Source organism: Otolemur garnettii, unplaced genomic scaffold (genome assembly GCF_000181295.1).
Source record: "Otolemur garnettii isolate 467f Iridium unplaced genomic scaffold, OtoGar3 scaffold00011, whole genome shotgun sequence".
Taxonomy (NCBI): domain Eukaryota; kingdom Metazoa; phylum Chordata; class Mammalia; order Primates; family Galagidae; genus Otolemur; species Otolemur garnettii.
Window position 1 is genome coordinate 19,191,830 of NW_003852406.1, and position 12,071 is coordinate 19,203,900.

General features: G+C 51.9%; 1 protein-coding gene across 1 annotated transcript in view; it reads left to right on the forward strand.

Moving 5' to 3' along the window:
• Positions 1-11,499, forward strand: part of SMAD6 (SMAD family member 6) — a 78,055-nt gene extending 66,556 nt beyond the window's left edge. Inside the window, exon 4 of the mRNA XM_003784450.3 lies at positions 10,489-11,499. Coding sequence (XP_003784498.1) covers positions 10,489-11,030 — 542 coding nt within the window. The 3' untranslated portion in view covers positions 11,031-11,499. The remainder of the gene's footprint in view (positions 1-10,488) is intronic.
• Positions 11,500-12,071: the final 572 nt, after the last annotated feature.

The following is a 12,071-nucleotide window of genomic DNA, read 5'->3' on the forward strand; positions in this document are numbered from 1 at the left end:
CCCCCCCACCCCGTCTCAGCGTATGTGGCTGACGCCATAACCGCTATGCTATAGGCACAGAGCCTAAATCCACTCATTGCCAGACAAGATGACTGTAGGCTTTAGGCAACTTTTTGTGTGTTTGTGTCGGGTGTGGGGGGGGGGGTGCATTTCATTAGCTGGGCCAAATCCCAAAGGTCAGCATGTAGGGACAGTGTTTCTCCTGGGCTGCCTAATGTCCTGGCCTCTGAGTATCAGTAATATTGTCTGTTAAATGGGAACAGTATTGCAACCTTGCCTTTTTCAAACCCAGGGGATAGGGCAGTGTAGAGGAGAAGACAGGTGTTTTCTCAAGAGCCCTTCTAGCCCTTGAATGTAAAATTCCCTCAAGCACCCCACTGCAGAGAGCCCCTCTTAGGCCACACAATACAGTTCCCTGGGGAGAAGAGGAGCTATGAGGCCAGTCAAATCCCAGGCCAACCTGCTGATAGGTGAATAGGGTGGAGACAAGTCTCCTTCCCTTGATGGCATAGAGTGTCACAGAGAAGTGGTGTGTGGTTCATACCCAAAGGAAGTGACTGGGGTCTGGATGATTCTGACAAACACTGGGGAAGGGGGAAGGAAACTCTCAGTGCTTGAGTTGCTGGTTACTATTCTTAGACCATTCTGTAAAACTCCTTACCACTTGGAGTTAGGTAATCTCCTAGAGGAAACCAGCACTCAGCAGGGCTGGCTTCATGGGTGTGCAGTGTGTCCAGTTGCTCAGGGCTCCCGCTCAGAAGTGATCTCCACTTAATTTTATGCTCTGCTTTTACCATCTTGAAATTCTTAATAATTTTTGAACAAGTGACCCTGCGTTTTCATTTGCACCGGGTTTTCATTTTGCAAACTTATGTAGGTGGTCCTGATACTCAGAGATGTAGTCACCTGTCCAAGGCAACCTAGCTCTACTCACTACCAGCAGTTTCGGGAAGCCTTCCAGATGAAGAGGGAACAGAATGGACAAGCGCACTCTGAGTGAGCAGGAGACGAGGCCAGCGATCCGAGGAGGCTAGGCAGGTGCATCACCTGGTTACCCCCAGGATGATTCTGTACTAGTATGGGTACCTACCCCTGAGAGCTGGGACAGGCGGGCTGGGGACAATTTTCTGTTTACTTTGCTTTTATGGCTTTGTATTGGGTCTAAGGAGAACTTTGAGGCAGGAATTTTGGCAATAAAACACAAATTGGATTTGGGAAGTAAAAGAAAAATGGAGGTACCCCAAGTACTCCCTGCTCTGGGACCTTCAGGATGGGGAATGTGTTCAGAGATGGGCTTCCTTGAAGCACATTGCCCTCCATCTGCCACAAACCAGCCTCCCTGCACCTCTAATGCCCAGACTGTGCCTATGTGAACCTCTAAAGGGCCAGTTTTATTCTTTGTTCTTGAGTTCACCAAGGAGGTCAGGGTTGAGTTGCATTGGTGACTTATGCCCTTAAGGCCTGAGATGAGCAGCTAGGCCCAGCCCAACATAAGAATACCTGCCCTGAAGACGAGTGAGGGTACAGATGTATGTGTGAATTAATTGAGCATTTTTGGCCGTAGTGCACACCTGGAGGCCAGGAGTGTTTGAGGGTCGGTCCCCTTCCCATCTCACAACTAGCACCTCTTGCCTTTGGACCAAAGTACTCTGTTTTGTTATCTCACACAAATAGTGTTATTTTAGAATCTTTCCAGGGGCAATAAAAGCAAGGTTTTCCCACCCCAGGTGGTCTCTGAGTAAGAAAGCAAACATACTCCAGAGTCTGACTTTGTAATAAAACAAAAGAGGACTTGGAATGGGAGCAAAGTTCAAAGGCTTTTGTTGCAGAAACTGGTTCCTTCTCAAAACGTGGGCTGATTTTATAAGCTGCTTATCTTGCTCTGTTTCTCAGTCTTCACCATCCTTCCCTCCCAGGACACAGGGAACCAGAGTTGCCCTCCTGGGCTCATTTCCTCCCTAAGGGCCTGAGGGAGTTCCCTGCCTTGCTTCCTAGGTGGTCTTCCTTTTTTCAGGCTTAAGTTGTTATGATTGGGGGGGGTGGGGGCGGGAGGGACACTACTCTTTCTGGGACAGAGGCTGAGGGAGAGATGGATCCAATGGAGGAGATCACTCTGATGCCAGCCTCCTGTAGCGCTTCGAAGTTGTGGCTTGCCTACAGAGTGTTGGAAGAAGGGAGCTTATCCCACAGAGCCCTGGGGACTCGGAGAAAAAGCTGCTTGGCCCAGGGAACCTGGAACAGTCTTATAGGGTGGGAGGCAGTATCGGGATGCTGACGGAGGCAGGGCCCTAAGTTTCATCCTCTGGTTGGTCCCCCTGCCCACTGGAGTGGTGAGCCCGACAGCACCTGGGGGAAACTATCTAGAGAAGAGGCCTGTGGATTACAGCTTGGGCAAAAGCTTTTTTAGTGTCAGGGTTGCAAGATGAGTTCATCTGTTCAGGATTTGTTTGAATACTGCACAAGATCAAAGAATGGAAACCGTACCCATCTCAGCCCTGGCCTCCACTTTGTTCCACCAGGGACAGGGGAGCCGAGCAGGCCGTCGTCAGGGCACCGAGCCTGAAAGAAAGGTCTGTCTGCAGGACCTGTCCACCCGCCCTGGGGAAGGCCAGGAACAGCTCAGGGAGGCGGTTGCTGATTGTCAGGATGCCCCCTATCGCTTCTAAACCCTCCTGGGGCAGGGGAGGGAGGTTCTGTGGACCACCCAAAAGACCAGAGGGAGTGAATGAGGCAGCACAAAGGGCCCAGCCTTCAGAGACGGGGTGGGCTTGGGGTCTGGCAGGCCCGTCGAGATGCCCACACTGCACTGCTGTGTGCCTTTGTGACTTTGGGTCTGAAGTAAGAATGGGGCTGACCCTACCTCCTGGATTTGTAAGGTTCAAAAGGGATAATGGATGTAGAGCTCAGAGCATTCCCACCCTCAGTTTTGTATTTTGGAGGGGTGGAATATTTGAGTGAGGGAGAAACTATACTTGAAGACCCAAAAAGTCTGTGTGTTTGCAGGTGGGCACAGGGCCATAGCTGTTAGGGTGTGGTATTTGAAAAGCCCACTGCCTAAGGTGAGCAGCATATGGTGGAGCAGTGGCATTAGCATTGCCATATCTGAGGACCCCTTGTAATGTTCAGTCAGTGCAGAGCCACCACATGATGGTTTGGAGTGGACACAGCTGAATTATTCTGTGTATAGCATGGTCCCTGTGCTGTTACCCTGTAGTCTGCCGGGATTTTGCAGCCATAGGTTGCAACCACAGGAGGAATGCCAAGCGACTCTTGCCTCTAAGCCTAGGTAGCTTAGAACTTACATCCCGGTTTTACAACTTCCTAGCTGATGACTTTGGTCAGGCTACCTGACTATCAGGCCTCAGCTCTCTGGTCTTAAAATGGGAGTAACTGAGAGGATTTACATATGTAAGGTAGTGCATTTAAAGTGCTTCATATTCTGGCATTTGGGAAAGGTTTCTTAAATGGGGGCTGGTATATTATTTTATTATTACTGTTCTTATTTCCTCTCAGTTCTCAGCTTTGCAGATGTCATTACCTAACACTAGTATCTTTAGAACTTTACCTGCTGAGTCACTCCATTATATAACTTATATAAATAATATATACAGATAAGGGGGCGGGCTGGAAATAATATTAGTTGTTAATTTATGGAGTGCTTATTTTGAGCCAGGCATTATTTGATACACTTGAAATTAATCCCAGCACCCTGATGAAATAACCACTGATTACAACGCCATGTTACGGGTTCGGAAACTGAGGCCTGGGGAGGAGGGTGAAATCACTTGCCCAAGATTTCACAGCTGTGGAATGGCAGTGCTGTGATTCACGTGCAGGCAGCTTTACTCCTGAGCCGGTGCTTTCAGCCCAGTCCTGTGCAGAAGACACCATATCACTGTTTCTGCTGTGACCTTGGCAAGTCACCTTACCTCTCGGGCGTTGGTTTTTGCACACTAGCCATGTGGCCAGCATGTTCTCCAGCCTCCCGTCTCTTCTTGCTGTCACTCTCCCTTTCTGCTCCCACCACACTCCTGGTCTTAGGGGTCACCCCCACAACACCAGCAACCAGCAGAGTGACTGGAGGGTGGTGGCGGCCAGCAGCCTCAGGCCCAGAGACCAGCGGCTGGATGAGCCCCTGAGGTGGGCCATGAGCAGGCAGGCTGCGGCGGTGGCCAGACCGCCCGTGATGTAATGACCGATTAGGAACTTCCTCTTGGAAGCCGGGCTTCCTCTAGGAGCCAAAGGTGCTGGAGCTGAGGTGGGGTGCGGGGAGGGTGGGTAGGAGCAAATAAGAGGAAACTCCTGTCAGCTGGGCCGGCTTTTGGAAAGAGTTCAGCAGAGAGGCTCATTCTAAGCTGTTGACCGTTAACATGGCCCCGTGCACATTCCTTCTCCGCTTTTACTGCCGGAGCCCAGTGGATAAGGGACTGGGCTTCCCCTCCCTTAACCGAGGGGGAAAAAAAAGGGCCTCTCTAATTAATGCTGCATCTCTAGACTTGCTGCAAAACCTGAAGCCATTGCTGCAGCTCAAAAGGACAAAGGAGGGTTAAGTGGAAACTCCTTTTTCCCTCTAAGTTTGATAACAAAAACTACTTATCTAATGGGCAAACAAGGCTTTAAAAGGGGTGTTAGGTTAACCAGATGCAGGGCCACATAATTACTCCCAGGCCTGGGAGCCACAGATGAAAAGCTGCCGGTTGGACGGGAACTTGAAGCCACAGGCATGACATGGGACACAAGAAAGGAGTTTTCCAAGAGGGCAGGAGGCCCGAGTGCAGCCCTGTGAAAAAGGGATTGGAAAAGACAAGCCCAGGGTCCTGTCCAGCTTTGCCACCAACTTCCTGGGTGACCCTTGGCTAGTCGTTTAACCTCTCAGGGCGTCTGAGACTTCAAATCTCTTTGTAGTGCATGGTGGGGCCTGGGCTCGTCTGCCCTTGTTTCAGACTTATGGACGTGTGACCATCCACCCAGCCCATTGAGAGGCAGGGAGGTGGCTGTGGCCCCAGTGGGTGTGAAGCAGCAGTGAGGGCCTAGAACATGGAGGAGTGCAGGGCTCTCCTGGCCTCAGAACTGGGCCACCTGCGGACATCGTGAGCCTTCGAGTCTAATCTGGGCACAACGCTGGGTCCTTCACAGGATGGCTGAGTCCAAGGCAGTTTGACCAAAAGGAAAGGGGAAGCAAGACAAAAACAGGCTGCAGTTTGGAGCACGCAGCCCACGGAACATCCCTGCCCTTTGTTTTGACAGAAAACTGCTGATTCAAAGAAGCTAAAGGCTTTTCTTGGGATCTCAACTCTCCCTGCCTCCCCCAGACTGCAGTTGGACCCCTCGGTGCCCCAGCACCCCCACAAAATTACATGTTGGGCTTGCAGCACCCACCCCTGGGCAGAGAGGCCAAGAGGAAGGAATGCCAGCCATTGGAGGTGCAGGCTTCTGTGCAGGGGAGGCCTATTGTTGGGGCCAGTCGCCTCCTACCCTGTGCAAGCAGCCACCACCCTCTGGTGGCAGGAATGTGGGCACTACCAGGAGGGAACAGGGACTGTCCCTGGGCGACTGCAGAGCCCTGCTGAGGCCACTCTAGGACAGCCACAAGACATTGCCACTTTCTTCTTTTTAATTTTTTCAAAGATATCATACCTACCATGAAACGCACAGCTCTCAAGCCACTTCTGACAATACGTATACCCTCGTTCCCATCATTCAATCAAGACATCAAACATTTCATAAGCCTGGAAAGTTCCCTTATATCCCTTCCCCAGAGGTAATCACTATTCTGATTTCTGTCACCACAGATTAGTTTGCCTACTTGAGAATTCCACAGCCGTGGAAACAAATAGCGTATCTTTTTCCCTGCCTGGCTGCTTTCACATAGAGGGATGCGTGTGAGATTCCCTTGCCCGGTCATGGGTTTCGGAAGTGTGTTCCTTTTTATCAATGAATGGTGTTTCATTGGATGGATGTGCCTAGGGTTTGTTTATCCATTCTCCTGTTGGTGGATATCTGAGCTGGTTTCTGGGTTTGGGTGGTTATGACCAGAGCTGCTGGTGAGTATTCACTAAATCACAGGAATTTAGAGCTGGAATTTAGGGAAAAAGTAACGATCTCATTGTTCAGATGGGAAGACTGAGGCCAGAGAAGGGAGATGACCTGCTGGATCAGGGCCAGGAGGCAGGACTCCTGCCTCCCAGGCTGGTGCCACTCTCCCAGATCCACCCCAGACACATTGCCTCTCGTCCTCCCCCTGGAATGCTCCCAGCGGGACCCAAGGGCTGGCTGGGAACTAGGCCAGGCCCTGAGTAGGGGGTAGTGAGCGGGAGTTTCGGTCAGAGTTCGGTCATCTTTGATGTTGTTCACTCGGGTCTGACTCCCCGGTATTTATTTGCAATTAAAGAGCTGGTTCCTAATTAGGCTGATGGCTGTGGGAGATGGCGGGAGCACAGCCTTGGAGCCACGGGGAGAAAAAGATCCTTCTGCAAGAGACTGTCCTCTCACACCCTGAGTGGCAGCCCAGGCTGTGGCCTTGAGGTGTCAGAGGGGGTGAGGGCTGTGCAGCTGTAGGAAGTTCAGAGGAGACCATGGGTTAGGGAGCACTTGCCTTCTCATGGTGTCACGGAAAGCAGGTCAGCTTGTGTTGGATACGCCACATGGAGTCCGCATGCACGTCTATGTTGAGCCAGAGCAAGGCTTGTCTTTGTTTTAGACATTGAGATACTCAGCTCTGTTCTTTCCTTCCTTTACTCCCTGAGCACCTGTCACCAGGCTAGAAGCTAACTCATAACATTTGTAAAGTGCTTTACAGTTTGCAAAAGCATCGTCACCCACTATCCTATTAACACCTTCTACAGTGGTGACCTTGGGGCCATGCCCCCCAACACCCTCAAAGGATCCCTGGCCTTTGAAGGGTAAAGACAACACTGGAGCCAGTGAACAAGGCAGCTGTTTCTTTCTGCAACCAATTGATTTGTTGCTGAAATTTCCAGAAAATCCAAAGATGTGAGCAGGGCATTCAGTTACTAACCAGTTCATTTTACCAAGGCTTGGAGACATTCGGCAGTTTGTTCATGGCCCCACATCTGGCCATTGGTGGCAGCCTGAGGTCTGTCTCATTCTGAAACCTTCTGGATCACGCAACAAGGATTAGAGTAGAATTCTGGGCTCTTGAGTTCTAGCCCCAGCTCTGCCACCTACTACTGTTTGTCCTTGGGCCAAGTCACTCCACACACCTCTGGGACACCATCTTTGGGGCACACGGTTATTGGAATCCATTAGCAGTCCTTGCAGGCCAGTCTTAGGACTAAGTTTTCATTGGTCCATGAGGAAAAAAAATAAAAATAAAGTGAAAAATAAACCTCTACCTCACAAGGTAGAGCATTCCCCGTCCCCCTGTTAAAACCTGTTGGTTTGTGGAGCCCCACTGTTGGGTCTCACTAGATGAGGTGGAGTCAGGGGATCTTCAGACTTTGGAGCCCCGAGACCAGGAGCTGGGGCAGGTGGGGTTGGAGAGACTGAGAACAGGTGGCTCACCCTCAGGATCAGACATGAAACCTAAGTCTTTGCCCACCACTCCTTCACCGCCCTCAGCCTCAGTCCATCAGCCCACCTGCTGGGCAGCATCCCGTGGGGGTGGAGATGGTTGGTGTGCAGACACTTGGGGTGGATTTTATTTCCTCCCTTCTTACCTTTTGTTTCAAGAGAGCCCTGGGGAGGATGTGTGCAGCCTTGTGGGGGTGGTGTTGTATGCATCCCTTCCTACCCAAGACAGTGCACACAAAGCTAGGGGGCACTGGCCAGCAAGACAGACACCTGTTTGGGCCAAAGAAGGGGCCACTGTTAAGGTACCCCAGGAGCGAGAGGACTTCCCAGAGGCAGCACTCTATCTCCTGGAATTTGGGAGACCTGGCCAGGAGCCCAGGCATGATGAGGTGTTACCCAGTCTGTGCAACCATCAAGCTGCAGGGGATGGGGCCTGGCTCAGGTCCTGGGTGTCCCTGAGCCAGATGGCTGGGGGAGGCTGGGCCCTAGAGTGGCTCTGTGGAATTCACCCCCAGCCATAGAGTACTGTCCCTGTGTGGGTCACTGAGGCTAGGCGGTACACATGGGTCTTGAGATAGAGGAAAGAAAGAGGGCATTTGCCTTGGCTGGGACGGGGGAACTGAGGGAGGGGAGATAGCAAGTCCCATGTGGCTTTGAAAAGCTTTTGGAGACTGGGAAAGAGAAAGTACTGCACCCTCAAGGTCTCATTGCCTGCCAGGCTCACTCTCCACCGGCTGAACTGCTTCTTTGCCTTTTACCGTGGAGTGGCCAGAGCTGCCCCTTCATGGCTAGGTGGTTCTCTTAGAGTCTTACCTGGGCGGACAGCAGACACCCTTCCCTCAGCCAGATAATGAAGTGAGCTCAATGGGGTGGGGCTAGTGACTCCCCAGCTTGTGGGTAGGTACCTCTGGGGACTGCAGTCATGGTCACAAGCAGGGAAGGAGAGGCTTGGAGAAGGGGAAGGACACCTCAGTACACAGATTTTAGGGAGTAGCCTGCCTGAAACTCCGCCTAGGATGGTCTGGTGCCGAGACTGGCCCCAGCTCCACTAGTGTATATCCTGGGCCTGAGTTTGCTCACCTGTGAAATAGGGTGCTAACAGAGGTGAGGCCAGGCTGTGGTGAAGAAGGTGCCTGCTCACAGAAGGTGCTCGGCGATGCCATCGCCCCTCCCCTCTCCCAGGCACATGTTCTTTGCTTCCCCACTGCGCCGTGCACTATGGAATTCTTGCTGATTGGCAAGTAGTGTTTGTTGGTGCTGGAGTTTCATGGCCAGGCTGGCATCTGTGTCAGTTAGATGGATGGGGAGAGAGGAGTGGGGTGGGGTGGGGTGTTGGAGCTCAGGGTCTGACTGTTCCTGCTGTCCACCTGCTGGCACTGACCTGGTGCTTGCAGCCAGGTCATCTGCCATGGGCTTGAGCCATCTCTGCCCACTGGCTACAGTCCAGGACAAGAAGTACAAGGCCTATTCCTCCCCTCTCCTGCCCATCAGCTGGGACCATTGGGGGCCTAGATGGAGACTTTGAGGAAAATGATACAAATTCTGGGCTGGCGTGAGGACCTCAGCAGGAGGCTCTCAGGCAGGGGTATGCTACTAGGTGGTTAGGCAGGCCTCCCAGTGTGTAAGAGGATGCCAGGGTCCTGATGCCCTGTTGCTCTGGGACTCCCACGCAGAGCTGAGGTGAAGGCAACAGAGCTTATAGCCTTGCTCAAGCTCCTAGATGAAGTCATTAAAAGTGTTGTCTACCTCGGGTTTGACGGGACTTTGGTCAGTTTCTCTCAGGCTGAGCCCTGAAGCGCTTTGCTTTGTTCTGTCAGGGCTGAAGCAGAGCATCTTTGTCTGTGCACAGGCCTGGCCAGGGACCCATGTGGAAGCAGGTGTAGCAGTCCTGTCACTTCTTAGACTTCTGACCAGATGTCAGAAGTGTTCAGAATCGAAGCTGGCCACACACAAGGGCAGCGGACACAGGGCTGCCCTGCAAGGCAGGCCTCTGCCTGCATTTCATCTTAATTTTGGTCTCAGAAAACTGTTAATCTCCTCCAGACGCTAGGAGATACCCCCAAGGTAGAGTGGGCCACCCCTTTCACTATGCAGTGGGGAAACTGAGGTCCAGAGAAGAGCACACACTGCAGAGAGCTGTCAGGCTCCAAAGTCCTTAGGAGCAATTTTCTTTAGCACTTTGAGACCCTGGGCACTTCCACCATACACTAGTGGCTGCAGTTCTGGGGAAAACTTGCCTTTCCTGCCAAGAAAACCAACTCAGGTTGTGGGGGGTGGTGAGGAATAGTGGGAGATTAAGGCTGAGACCAGGAGCAGTCAGATAGCTGTATTTATAGCAAACTAGGCCGTCACAGGAGTCACACAGCTCTGGGCTGGAAAGGATCCTGGGGGCCACCTTATCATGCATGAGTCCTCTCTGAGTGGTGTCTTGTACTCCCTAATGGCTTAACCCTCTTTTGTCAGGTTGAGGCTTGACTAATGGGTTCAGATCCTGCCAGGCCACTCACTAGCTGTGTGACCTCGGGGCGGGCTGCTGGTATGCTCTTCTGTGGGGTGAGAAGGTGGCTGCCTAGCGCAACAGTGAGGACCAAGTGGGTCCGGCATGGGGAGTACCTCTTGTAGGTGTTTTCTGTCTCTCCTGCTTGTGGGCAGGAGCAGGGTGTCCCTCCATAGCCTTTAGCACACAGTAGGTGCCCTGGCTTGCACTCTGTGGGTTCATAACCTTTGTGTTCTTTCTTGTGTGAGGGAGGGTGTGTGTGTATGTGTGAAAGAGACACCTCCCATAGTGTGATAAATTTCTTGGTCAACCTAGCACACAGTAGGTGCTCACATGACCATTGACTGTGGAAAAATGTCACCTAGCTCTTGTTGTCGGGACAGCAGTGAGCACCTGTGCGCCTGTCACTCACCTTGGCACCTCGAATAACGCAGCAACTTCCTGTGCTTGCCTTGCAGACGCCAGCATGTCTCCCGACGCCACCAAGCCGAGCCACTGGTGCAGCGTGGCCTACTGGGAGCACCGGACGCGTGTGGGCCGCCTCTATGCGGTGTACGACCAGGCCGTCAGCATCTTCTACGACCTACCTCAGGGCAGCGGCTTCTGCCTGGGCCAGCTCAACCTGGAACAGCGCAGCGAGTCGGTGCGGCGAACACGCAGCAAGATCGGCTTCGGCATCCTGCTCAGCAAGGAGCCGGACGGCGTGTGGGCTTACAACCGTGGGGAGCACCCTATCTTCGTCAACTCCCCGACGCTGGACGCGCCCGGCGGACGCGCCCTGGTCGTGCGCAAGGTGCCGCCCGGCTACTCCATCAAGGCGTTCGACTTCGAGCGCTCGGGCCTGCTCCAGCAGGGGCCGGAGCCCGATGCCGCCGACGGCCCCTACGACCCCAACAGCGTCCGCATCAGCTTCGCCAAGGGCTGGGGGCCCTGCTACTCCCGGCAGTTCATCACCTCCTGTCCCTGCTGGCTCGAGATCCTCCTCAACAACCACAGATAGCGGTGGCCGCGGAGGCGATGGCCCCAGCTGAGGGGCAGGAGGGGAGGCCCCTGGCCACCGCATCTGTCACCTCGAGAGGGGCCCATGCCCAGAGACACAGCCCCATGGACAAAAGCCCCCAAATATCATCTACCTAGATTTAATATAAAGTTTTATATATTATATGGAAATATATATTATACTTGTAATTATGGAGTCATTTTTACAATGTAATTATTTATGTATGGTGCAATGTGTGTATATGGACAAAACAAGAAAGACGCACTTTGGCTTATAATTCTTTCAATACAGATATATTTTCTTTCTTTTCCTCCTCCTTCTTCTTTATGTTTTGTTTTTGTTTTTTAAGAAAATGATACAGCAGAGCTAGGTGGAAATGCCTGGGTTTGGTGTATGGTTTTTGAAATATTAATGCCCAGACAAAAAGCTAATACCAGTCACTCATTGATAATAAAGTATTCGCATTATAGTGGTTTTTAAACTGTCTTCTTTTTACAAAGAGGGACATGTAGAGCTTCAGTGGGTTTCTGACCCATCAGGAACCCTGCAACTTGATTTTAGTCTTTTACTAGACAAAATGTAGCGGGAACAAATTGGAAAGAAAGGAAGGACGTGTTTATTTTTAAGTAAACCAGAGAAGGTTTTGTTGTTTTTTCCTGCTCATGCCTGTGGTGTGTCCACTGGATAGGAATGGGGTTGGGGGAAAGGAAGACACACAAGTCATTTATCCTGGGCAAGTTCTCCCCGTTTGGTGGGGGAGATCCCTGCCTTGTCCTGGAGGCACCCAGGTCCGTGCTCTCATCTCTGAGCTATGCACAAACTTGAAGACATGATTTCTTCCCACTTTGGAGAAGATGTCTGAGATGTTGGGCATTGGGCCGTTCTGCCACCTTGTAGAACCACCCAAAGCCCCATGGCAAGGTCCCTCTTAGGACCTAGATAAGCCATCTTACCACCAACCATCACTACTAAATAGCTCAGAATCTGCCCATCTGGGGCTGTATTAATTTAATTTATCTAAAGGCAGATGGTATATTTCTA